Source organism: Hippocampus zosterae, chromosome 3, assembly GCF_025434085.1.
Source record: "Hippocampus zosterae strain Florida chromosome 3, ASM2543408v3, whole genome shotgun sequence".
Lineage (NCBI taxonomy): Eukaryota > Metazoa > Chordata > Actinopteri > Syngnathiformes > Syngnathidae > Hippocampus > Hippocampus zosterae.
The window spans coordinates 7939353-7952015 of NC_067453.1; the positions used below are offsets into that span (position 1 = coordinate 7939353).

The window sequence follows — 12663 nt, forward strand, 5'->3', positions numbered from 1 at the left end:
GCACCCGATTTCTAAAGATGAAAAATAAACAGTCAAGTAAAATATTTCAAGCGGTTATTTGAGCAACTGAATTTTCCCTCTGTGGAGCTGGATCCAAGTGAATGAGATTCAGCGAGTCTCTTGACGAGACTTTTCTCTTCTGTGAGCGACAGAAAAGAAAGTGGGAGCTGAGTCAAAAGGGAAAATAAAAGTAGGAAAGTGTGCCAGGTCTGTGCATGTGTGTGTCTATGCAAATATCTCCCTGTGTGGAGCAAGCAAGAACAGCCAATTGGAGTGTATAAGGAAGTTAGAGGTATTAAATATCCATTGCAGTGGGAAGCACTTACGGTTAGCAATTCAAATTCTGTGCTTATCTTTCTGTCAACTGTAAAAGTAGTTGTAAACTGTGAGATTTTAAATGATCTTTATTCAACGCAGGTGGGAGTGAGACCTCTTGCAGACCTGGTTGGATCAATCTACTGCACTGGTAGGACAGAATTATGACCCAAAATTATCCAAATCAAAACGGTCTTGTCTCATTCATGTCAAAAATGTTATATTATTTGATTGTATATGTCATTGTCTTGATGGATGGTAAATGTAAAGGACACTGAAAAAATACTGTTCGCCCTCCAGATGCCAACCAAAACGAAGTCCGATATATTCAGATTACAGCACTTTTTTTTTCTTTGTATATATATCTACTGTAGCCACTAAAATTGACCAGGCTTGTGTAGCAGCGTGTGTTAAGTTCCCATTCAGCGACACTGTGAATTTGAGTGCAAATGGTTGCACCGGCAGCTGACTGGTGACAGTGTAATCTCACTTTCGCCCAAATTTAGCTGGGATAGTTTCTCGCACCCATGGCCCAGCTCAGGAAAATCAGTACTGCAAATAGATGGATATATCTATGGGAATATATATAGTTATAGTTTATATATAGTTATAGTTTATATATATATAAAAAAGAGAGGGAGAGAGTGTGTCGTATTGTTCAGTATAGTTCTCTGTACTGACAGAAATTGTAGCTACAGACAAGACATTAGTACACTGTATTTACAAATGCAATATTCCGATCAGTGTCACATCCAGCAATTAGATCAATAAAGTAATGAAACCCCGTCTGGAACTAAATTTAGAAACCAAACAAAGTAACTTTAATGCGGATTCTGAGACATGTGTTTGTCAATGTCAATGCGAGGCCGATGTCTACTCATACAGTACATACAGGATGCTAAAAGTCCCACTGGCGGGGGAATTTTATAAACAGCTGTGGTTTCGGTGTACACTCACGCTTTTGTTTGTTTGGCTTGAAGTTCCTTTTGGTAAAACTACAATCAGTGTGATCTGTGCAGGAACCAGATTTGCCAGATCTGTCTGTTTATTTTCGTGACGCAGATTTTGAAGGGAGAAGGGAAGACAAAAGAATCCAACGCATTGTAGTTCCCATTAGATTCTGTAATTGAATTATATCGTAGTCAAGCTGCATCCATTTCAAACATTGTACTGTTGGTTAACTTTTGGAAAAACTGAAATATATGCAAGAATGGCAGTTATTAAAAATAACAGAAATGTTATTTACTACCAGCTTGTTGCATTTAAAATAATAACTGTCTCGTTAACATCGTCAGTGAAGACTTGCACATTTTGTATGTGCAATCTGTGCCCAGTCATTAAATGTGAAGCAAATTGAGATTGAATGAAACATTTCATTATTTCTCCTATATTTTGTTCTTCTACTTCTTCCTTTCAAAATTTTGATGCTGTGAATTGGGAATTTCTTCCATTGCGAGACTAATGAAGGTTTTCTTATCAGGTCATTTAACAAGAACTTTAGTGAAAAAGCAGTACAGTATAAATATAGGACTGCTACTGCAGCATTAGTTGCAAGAAAGAAAGAAAGAACATAAATCATCACTTTAAAAACGAATATGCACTGAATACAAACCAGTAGTTGTGTTGAACGATTTAAACTGTTCTTAGTTTTCATTTAAAACTACTGCAAACCCGCAACTTTTGCATATGTACTGTACATATTGTAAATCTAATTTGCAGTGGGTGTTCAAATCCTTCTGAGTGTTTTATGTTGCTTTCTTACTTTTAGAGTAATAATTTCACAGCCTAATTTGCTTTTGTTTTTAATTCTGAAAGTTGAAATAACACCATGTAGCAAACAGCCAAATGGGATACTGTGCTGTGATAAGGCAAATAGTTTGGCGCTCATTGCTGAACCAGCAATGACACTTCTCATATTATCTTGTCTCCTGTACAAGAAATATTTAAAGCATAATCAAAATTCAAGACGCTGTATTGCTGACATGCTTTGCTACCGTATACCGATTGATTTGACTTCTTCAGTTTTGAATGTCTCTTCTACTGCATTCTGGCTATGTTGAACGTGTGTTGCAGCACTATGAGCCTAATTTCAAACGCCACTCCAGACAGTCAGCTCACCAGTCACCACTGGGCTTCGACCAACTTCTATGCTGACAGTGAGTCATATGACACACGCCATCCTGAGCATGGGATGTGATGTTGTTATGAAGGAATAAGAAATAAATAATCATACATTCATATTGTGTGCCTGTTCCCAGTTCCAATGGTGATGACTGGCTATGCAAGTAGTCGCCTGTGGCCTCATGAGTCCCAGCCACAATTCTGGAGTAAATATCAAGTGTGGGAGTGGTTGCAACAGGTCATGGACATAAACCAGATTGATGCCTCCAACGTTCCCTTCCAAAACTTTGATATGGATGGTCACCAGCTCTGTAACCTGACCTACCAGGACTTTGTCCATGCGGCGGGAGACCTTGGGCCTATTCTCTTCCACCGCATAACACAGCTCAAGTGGGCCGGTGCGTGTGGGTTTGATTAAAAATCTAGCGAATTTTACATTGAGTAATACTGTAATAAATCCCCACGGGCTTTTCATTTAAGCTTTAGCAGCATACTGTATAAGCATATGCCAATGTGAAAATGATTTACGTGATGATAAATTACAGGTAGGGGCGGCCAGAGCCTATGTGACGCCCAGGGCGAGATTTTATACATCACCACCTTCCATCAACAATTTACATATGCTTACAAAAGAAGTATTTTTGTTTTTTTAACATTGCCTATCATTTATAAAATAATGCCACATCATTTCAAATATAAAATACAAAATTTTCATAACTTCATGATTGTTTCATTACTGTCAAACAAGTAATGCGAGTGACTCGTTGTTCATTGGACACACCAAACGGGGCAACAACTTGCCCTCTCTTTCTCCCATTTACATTCTTCATTTACTTGCCTCATCTATTTTTTCTCCCTTTTGATCTGGATGGTTTTGGTAATTTTGATTCTTTTACGAAGTGGTCAGTCAGTAAATTTGCCTCTCCTCCCACCGAGAACGAACAGTCTGATCATTTGTAGGAATTTCAATTGGGCATTACGTTCATTTTAATCGACGTTAGTTGTTCTGTGTTGAGGGTTGGTTGTCAAGTAATTGTAAATATGCTCACCTTACCCACCTGAGATTCATTCAACCACTGACGATTATAACTTGAATTTATTCAAATGACCTAGCATTTTTTTCTCCTGAGACTTTAAAGTTCAGTAGTTTTACAGTTGATCAAGGAATGTCATTACTTACATTCATTTGAATTGGATTTGAGATTTTGAGAAAAATCACCAAAAATAACATGAGAAAATGTTATTCTAAATAAGCGCAAGTAATCACAATATTTTAATTCATAACAGCCTTAGACACTTTTCGACCCAAAAATGGTATCACTGTTATTTGACCTTTTGTAGTTTAACTGTATATAATGAATGTACCGGTAGTTAAATGTTCTAATTGCCCTTTTATATGAAATAGTTTTCCGAAACTTTAATTATTTCAAAAGTTGCTCAATCCAGCTATATATTTTTTTAACGCCACGGAATCACTTTAGTTTCAGATATAATTTATTTAATCTGCAATCACCATGATAAACTCAGAAATATTCAACAGCTAACAGAGGCATTCAAGAAGGAGGTGACGCACAGTGCGTCAGATGCCGCTATTGCTGGACAGGAATGCTGATTTGAAAGTTCTGTAATTAACCTTGCTCCTCTACGCTCTTTTCATTGTTTATATTAACATTGACTCTTCTTTCTTTTTTACTTGAAATGAAGAGTTATTAGGACTAATGTATTTGAATATAATAATAGTGAAGGTGAATTTTCACCTGACCGCCACCATCACCGCTCTCCACAGTCACCAAAGCCCTTCGCATCTGCCTAGCTACTCTAATGAGCGAGCCGGCCCTGATTACACCTGTTATGAGAGGCATTCCGAAATGCGTGCCATGACGTAAATAGTCATACAACAGGTTTAAAGGCCATGCTGGGACATTATGCTCTGATGTTTTTCTTTTGGCAGTGAGGAAGCAGCTTAGTTTCATTTTGGACTACCGTATGACATTTTTTATAATAAAATACAGAATATTCATGTAAACAACCATAGTATACTGCAACAGTATTAAGGCTAATTATATGTCTCATATTGCTATTGAGAAGAAAAACAAATGCTGTCGTAGATGGTGGATCAATTCCAATTTTGCTTAGTCATTTCATGTTTTCATACTTGTACGATCAGTGTCATATGCATACAAATAGCTGGGATCAATGTGTAAAATATCAAATATGTTTTCTGACATAGTTAACAATGTACAAGGGGTGATTAATTAGTTTCACACTAATTAAAGCGTTTGCACAAATTTTCTTTTGACCCTCTCATTTGTATGCAGAATATCATATGGAAATCAGTCACCTGGAACAAAAGCCAGAATGTAAGAAATTAAATTTTGCCAAGTTGGAATTCATTATTTTCGTCATTTAAAGTAAAAATTTAATTGTCCTATCGTTGTTTGTTTGCAGTAGAAATTTCCTGTAACTTTTCAGAGGTCAGCTATCCGCAAACAGGTATAGTAAATGCATGAATTAGATTTTTTTATTTGATTCAATTTAAAACACATTGTTATTAATTCAAATGTTTTCCAAAGCATATTTCAATCAATTACCTTATCCTATGTTGACCTAGATGGCTATGACTCTTCGATTCAACCTCGTGTCCCCGCTGTCTCACCTCCCCCTTCCTGCAGTCATGGTTAAGATTTTAAAATATATCTGAAAATGCTGTGATGATATAGGCTTTTTGCAATACAGTGCACTCCGCTTAATAGAACACCATTGGGCCGAAGCGCTTCTGTTCTACTAAGCGGGGTTTCTATTAACCGGAGACACTTTATTAGGTACACCTTCAGACACGTCGACGACCAAGTTATGCACGCAGAAAAACCCCTGCTGACGAGTTAGAAGAGATATTTCGACTGTGGACGTCCATATCTTTAATCAAACAACAAAACAACTTTAATCAACTTCAGTCAAACATCTCAAATCACGAGAAAAATGTCGTTACTTTTGTCTGGAAACAGGAGTCCGTAACTTTGCGGTTGACTTCCCTCTCAATGCGCTGGATAAGAGGGAAGTCCTGGAAACCGCGGGCGTACCTTCTGAGAATCCGGCAATGCATCGTATCGTCTGAGTATGTCCTTCTTATCCGCAGGTGATAGCCCTCGTCTCTTGAATGAAGTTGAAGCCATTGTGACGTGCGTGTGTCTATGTGTGGAGTGAGCGTGCTACCTGTTACTGTATACGGCTAGAACTACCGCGTTTTCTCGCGATAGCGGTACAGTATCGCGATAGCTACACTTCTCGCGATAGCTACACTTCGAAAACCACTAGTTTACAATGTTCATTGCTTACGGCCTGTTCTATTAAGCGGAGATCTGTTCTACTAAGCGGAGTATCTTTATAGGAAATTGCATTAGGCAAATCGGTTCCAGAGCCTTTTGCTCTATTAAGCGGATTACTCTATTAACCGGTGTTCTATTAAGCGGAGTGCACTGTACATGTATATTCACACCTATAATAAAAGTGCATGACAGAAAAATTCACCTCATCTCTCTTTCTCAGAAATGAAAATGTCCTACCATCGCCAACATCAGGTCAAAAAACACAGTAAGAAGAATACAAACTCAAATTCATGTACAGACAAATGAATTGGGACAATTCTTAAACAGTTAATTCATCTTTGATTGGGCCCCTTAGATCACATACGGTATGTCAAACTTAAGGCACATGGACCAAGACCAGCCCGACACACTATTTTATATGGCCCACCAGTCCTTAACACACATACTGTATGTTGTCTTAAATGTCTATTTTCTAGACTTTTATTCGAATAGACCAGGGTTGTCAAACTCATTTCAGACTGTGGGCCGCATACGGCCTCGGTAGATGTAAAGTTGAATGAACATACAGAAATCTTTTACATTCATACATTCATTACATTCATATATTTTACATTCATGAAATCTTTTACAAAATATTTCATGAAGCACCTTAAATTTCCTTGGACAAATGTGCAATTTACTTTTATCATTCACATATATGCATTGGAACTGAAATAAAACATAAATGAAAGGGAGACCAATGGAACTGTGACATTACAGGGAGCAGAGGTGGCGAAGGTACAGGAATTTAAGTACCTAGGATCAACAGTGCAGAGCAGCGGAGACTGTGGAAGAGAAGTGAAGAATAGAGTGCAGGCAGGATGGAACAGCTGGAGAAAAGTGTCAGGAGGGATTTGTGATAGAAGAGTGTCAGCTAAGGTGAAGGGAAAAGTGGACAGAACAGTTGTGAGACCAGTCTAGAGCAGGGGTGCCCAAACGTTTTGGATGGAAGATCTCATTTTCGATCAACTAACTTCCCGGGATCTACCCGGACCCGCACGCCATGATGAGAAACAGCTTGAAACGGAGGCATGCGACACACTTTTGCAGCCTGTTATCTATCGTAGCTCACACGTACCGTTTTAAAGTGCTTCCCTGGGCCCTCCTAGATTCCTATTCTTTGCTCGTGCCCTCAGTGAATTGTACACGAAGCAAACTCTGAATGAGAATCATGACGATAAAAGATCACAAGCTGCAATTGCAAACTGCTGAGTGCAAACAACTTCCTGTGACATAATCACGCCACCGTAAATTTAAGATTTACCTGCTTTATTTTATGTTTTAAATATTTTTTTTGTGAAAATGAGACTGGTAAGATGATTAGGGTGCAGTGTATATTAACACAAAAAATATATTACTAACATATACAAAGACACACAGATGGTTGTTTTGTTTTTTTTTTCTCCTCGACACTCCTCGCATCTTCTTGGGACCTGTCTTAGATCTATTGGTAGATCAGGATCGACCTAATGGGCACCCCTGGTCTAGAGACACTAGCAATAGGCAAAAGACAGGAGGCAGAGTTAGAGGTGGCTGAGTTAAAGATGCTGAGATTCTCCTTCGGAGTGACAAGGATGGACAGGATCAGAAATGAGGTAATCAGAGGGACAACTCAGTCAGGAAAGTTTGGAGAAAAAGTTAGCGAGGCCAGACTGAGATGGTTTGGACATGTACAGAGGAGGGACAGTGGATACATTGGTAGGAGAATGTTAGAGATGGAGCTACCAGGTAGGAGACAGAGAGGAAGGCCAAAAAGGAGATTCATGGATGCCGTGAGGGAAGACATGCAGGTAGTTGGAGTCAGAGTATAGGATGCAGAGAACAGGGAAAGATGGAAATTAATGACTCGCTGCGGCAACCCCTGAAAAGGGACAAGCTGAAAGGAGAAGAGGAAGAAGAAATGCATTGCAACTGATCCCGTTGATTGTACAAAGGCACAAAACATTCACAATTGGTATTGAAAAATATTGTAATGCATTTTAAGATTAAACAAGATTTATGAAGAAAGGAATTTGTAAACCATTTACACATGTGCATATAAAATCTAAATTTAATCCCTGCTTACACTTTACAAACTAAAGAGAAAACAGTGGATAATGTATGGATAGCATGTTATTAAAAATATTCATTCCATGTCTTTTATGCATTTGGTCACTTTTGAATTATCCTGCGGGCCTGATCGAGCGTCCTCAGGAGCCAGTTCCGGCCCGCGGGCCGTATGTTTGACACACCTTTTGTAGATTCAATAATATGCACCACCATTTTAGTCATTGTCCAAATTGCAAACCATTTGGAGTATTTTTATTTCTATATGTAGGCTACCATTGTCTTCAAATATCTGCCTCTGTTTTACCTTCGCTTCTGATCTGACTTCAAAACCATTTACTGGTAAAGGTTGCTAAATCAATGCAGGGCTCTTTGTGTAACGACGTACATGAACACATGTATGTTTATTTCCAGGGTTTGACAGTTTATGGGTTGGGAATGAGATTCTGCCACAAATAGATGAGTTCAATAATTTTGGGGTTTGAAGTAGAAGAAAGCAGGTGATAAAAACAAGGAGATTGTTTCATTCTCTGCAGTGACTGAGACTCTATAGCTGTCTGTGGTTGTGAAGAGGGAGCTAAGATGAAAGGAGAAGCCTTCAACACACTGGATGATCTACTATTCCAACCCTCATTAAAAGTCACCAGCTGCGGGTCGTGACCAAAACAACAATATCATGGATGCTAGTGTCCAAAATGAGTTTCCTCTACAGGGTGTCCAGGTTCTCCGTGAGAGATTGAGTGAGAACCCTATGGAGCCCGACAAGGTGGCTGCAGCGACTAGTTAATATGCTCCTGAACGTCTCCCTGGTGAGGTGGGGGGAGTAGGAAGTCTTGGCTTCCTTGCTTAGGCTGACACAAACCGACCGAGAAAAAGCGGAAGAAATTTGATGGATGATTTCAGATTTACAGCCAGCCCTTTGAGAGCCACTTTAACTCTAATGTCAAATGCTTTGTGTTGAATACCCTTTGACTCTTTAATTAACCCTCATTGTTTTATTTTAAGTCTTCTTCCATTTCAGTTCATTTTCTTTGTTTTGATAGTCCACTGTCCCAATACCTTTGTCTGTTTAGTTGTTTGATTTTTTTTGTTTATTTTGACCTTTTTCAAATTTAATTCATGCAAATTCACCTGTACTATTGAATCTTGATTTTTCCAAAACAGATCCAAGAGGGTCCCATTTGTGGGAATTTATCAGAGACATTTTACTGCATCCCGAACGCAATCCAGGACTGATCAAATGGGAAGATCGGACAGAAGGGGTATTTCGTTTTCTTAAATCAGAGGAAGTGGCACAGTTGTGGGGCAAGAAGAAAAACAACAGCAGCATGACCTATGAGAAGTTGAGTCGGGCAATGAGGTACAACCACACAGCCGACACGCACTGGCCAAGAATGACTTACAGTGTATAGGTTTTCGTACGTTGTCAATACTTGGCTGACTAAATTATTTTATCTACAGTAAAATCAATTCCTGTGCCTGGCTAAACACATCTAACACTGCTCAACACTACTTTCCTTAAATCAGAAGAGAACTCCAAAAAAAAATGTTCCTATTTAATCATCAATAATTCAGTTCTTTAGTTGAGGAGTAATTTTATTTTCCCTGGTAATAGGCTTGATTTTAGCAATACAGTTATAGATTTATATTCAAATGATCTGAACTAGTGGCCTTAATGTACTAAATAACAAAGAGGTAAAAACTGCCTGTAATTCTCACATGCATTTTGTGTATGCCACATCACACCTGTCTCATGAACAAAACTAACAATACAAAAATTATTGACTTCATCATTTAAAAATTCCCTCCGATCCATTACAGAATGTTGCCTCTGTTCATGAACAACCCATTTCACAAAAAACTGTTGTGATATTGCAACGTTTAAACAGTCTCCGTATCCACGCAGGATGGTCCATATTTTCTCCTATAGATAGATATCTTTTAGTTTTCCTTGCTCCAAATTAACTTAATATTTTTTAAGTAGGAGGTTGCATTGATGATTTCCTCATCTTAGACAATTCATTGAAAGAAAGTTAACAACAATGGCGGGTACACCACAACAGCCAATCGCAGGGCATGCAGAGACAAACAATCATTCATGCTTACAATCACACCGAGGGACAATTTAGAGTGTTCCATCAACCTACCATGCATGTTTTTGAAATGCGGGAAGAAACCCACAGAAAACCCACAGAGGCACTGAGAGGACATGCAAACTCCACACATGAAGGCTGATGTCCGGAATCAAACCCTCCACCTGTGCACGGTGAGGTGGGCGTGCTAATCTGTTGACCACAAAGCCGCCCATTTTATTTATTTGCAAAAAAATAAAATACAAATAAGAGTCCCAACCTGATCAGAATATAAACAAATGACCAATATGTTTGAGTATTTAAGTAATTCTTTAAAATAAAAAAGAACAAAAATTATATATTGAAAAAAAATCCTCATCTCACCCCTTGGGTAGTGTCCGTCCCTCATTCAGCTCGGGTCCTCCACCAGAGGCCAGGAAGCTTGAGGGTTCTGCGCAGTATCCTTGCTGTTCCCAGCACTGTTCCCGGCCTCCTTCCTTTTGGCTTGCGTACAGTCTCAGGGTGCTGGATTTGGGATGGAACCCTCCATGCATGGTTAGGAGCTTTCGGGTCTTAACGTCCGTGGTCTGAATCTCTTCCTTTGGCCACCTTATTATTCCTGCAGGGTATCTGATCACTGGCAGGGCATAGCTGTTTATTGCCCGGGTCTTATTCTTGCCATTGAGCTGGCTTCTTAGGACTTGTCTCACTCGCTGGAGGTATTTGGCCGTAGCCGCTTTCCTTGTTGCCAGTTCGAGGTTGCCATTGGCTTGTGGTATACCAAGGTACTTGTAGCTGCCCTAAATGTCTGCTATTGTTCCTTCAGGGAGTGAGCTCCCTTCAGTGCGGACTACCTTTCCTCTCTTAGTCACCATCCGTCTGTTTCTCAAACTAGAGACTCTAATATGTGTGTGTGTGTGTGTGTGTGTGTGTGTATATATATATATATATTTATATATATATATATATATATATATATATATATATATATATATATATATATATATATATATATATATATATATATATATATATATATATATACATACATACATATATACCTGTATATATATTTTAGAGAAGTTCAATCTGGGTTTCGGACAAACCACAGAAGAGAGACAACGCATTGAAATATTTTGAGTCACATTAATTGACCCAGGTTTTAATTGTCCTGGAAGCAAGACAGAGAAACTGTTAGCAAAACTAAACTCTCATAATCTGAAAAAAAAACCCATGGGCGTCACTTTTGACTTGCATCTTAATTGTATTCCGCACACCAAGAATATAAATTTTGGATTTTACCAATTTGAGAACACAGACTCTGCCGCGCCTACGAATGCTATTATTTCCTGTCACTGAGGATACTGCGCTGCCCTTATCATGTTATCAGGTTACATGGTGCATGGAAGGGTTAATTCTCAAATCCTCTTGCTGAATCACTAATTTGTACATCTTTTTTTTTTTTTTTTTGGTCACAGATATTACTACAAAAGGGAAATCTTGGAACGAGTAGACGGGCGCAGACTGGTGTACAAATTTGGTAGGAACGCCAGAGGATGGAAGGAGTCTGAGAAATAATGTATTTTTTTGATAGACTTGAATGCTGCAAGATTTTGATAAATTTGCTGGGTCTTGATGAGATCAAGCCGAATTTCTGACTTTGTACTTTTGCTGAACACATGAGAAAATTGTAATATTTTGCAAATAACACATTGTGTTACATCATTGTGAACCAATCGACCCAAATGAAGACCTGTTCATTCATGTCGGATGAGTAATATTGCGAATGAGGCCACTTGTGCAAAGGATAAAGGACTACTGTGTAAAAAAACAAACAAAAAGGTAAAATATGTAGCCAAATATAAACATGCTCTAATTTAACTTCTTATCTTATTTGGCATGCTGCATTTCTTGCTGTGCGGGTGTATGCATATATTATTATGATTATTTTGTTAATGTTTGATACAAATAAAGCTGGTCATTCCTTTGTATCTTTGTGAAAGCAGTGTCTTACAATATAACTTGAAATATTGTGGATGAATCTTCACCCATGACACTCACCCTAACTGAATGACTGAACCTTTTTGAGCTCACCTAGAGGTCCGTGGTTCCATTGTGATTGCCGGATTGCAGGCCATCTCCATCACGGTGCTGCACACAGTGGCAGCCAGCAAGATAATAGTAAAATGAACAGATGCTACTTGTGCTACTATTCTCACATGCAAATGCGGTGTCCAATCTCGACTCAGATTTATCTCTGTTTTACATAACCCATCATTTGAATAGTGGGCTTTGGATTGGCACCTCATTTTATTAACTGACTGTTTCAAATCTATCCCACAGCGGTGTTGCACCTGTGATGTTCGCCACTTGGTCCTCATTGTCATCTGTGGTCATTAAAATGGTGTGGATACCCACTGGAGTCCATCTATCCATTTTGCATATCTTCATGAGGGTCGTGTCTAACACATGTGTGACTCACTAAAAATAACTAATTTATAAAAACTAAACGAATTGACGGACTAATAATTTTGTTTGTACTGAACCTTACCCCAACTGACTTGGGATTAATGGCAGGGACCTGGTCGACAGCCATTTACGGGACTGCGAAACATTTTGTTCTAAAAATGGAATAGATGTATCTCAAATATATATACCAGTATATGCAGTATATAATTTATTTTATTTTTTTAATTACGGAATGACAGTCTGTTAACATGTCTGTTTCCTGACTGGGCTGGGAT

At 38.6% G+C, this 12663-nt stretch overlaps 1 protein-coding gene across 2 annotated transcripts; it reads left to right on the forward strand.

Annotated features, from left to right (window-relative positions):
* The first annotated feature begins 322 nt into the window (after positions 1-322).
* ehf (ets homologous factor) lies at positions 323-11910 on the forward strand. 2 transcript variants are annotated; one of them, XM_052060126.1, is made up of 9 exons: positions 323-466; positions 2389-2471; positions 2574-2834; positions 4755-4796; positions 4885-4929; positions 5048-5113; positions 5983-6027; positions 9012-9207; positions 11398-11910. In XM_052060126.1, the coding sequence occupies exons 2-9, from the start codon at positions 2393-2395 to the stop codon at positions 11495-11497; spliced, it is 834 nt and encodes a 277-aa protein (XP_051916086.1). In that variant the 5' UTR covers positions 323-466; positions 2389-2392; the 3' UTR covers positions 11498-11910. The 2 variants fall into 2 exon arrangements, with proteins under 2 accessions (XP_051916086.1, XP_051916087.1); XM_052060127.1 differs by lacking the exon at positions 4755-4796.
* Positions 11911-12663: the final 753 nt, after the last annotated feature.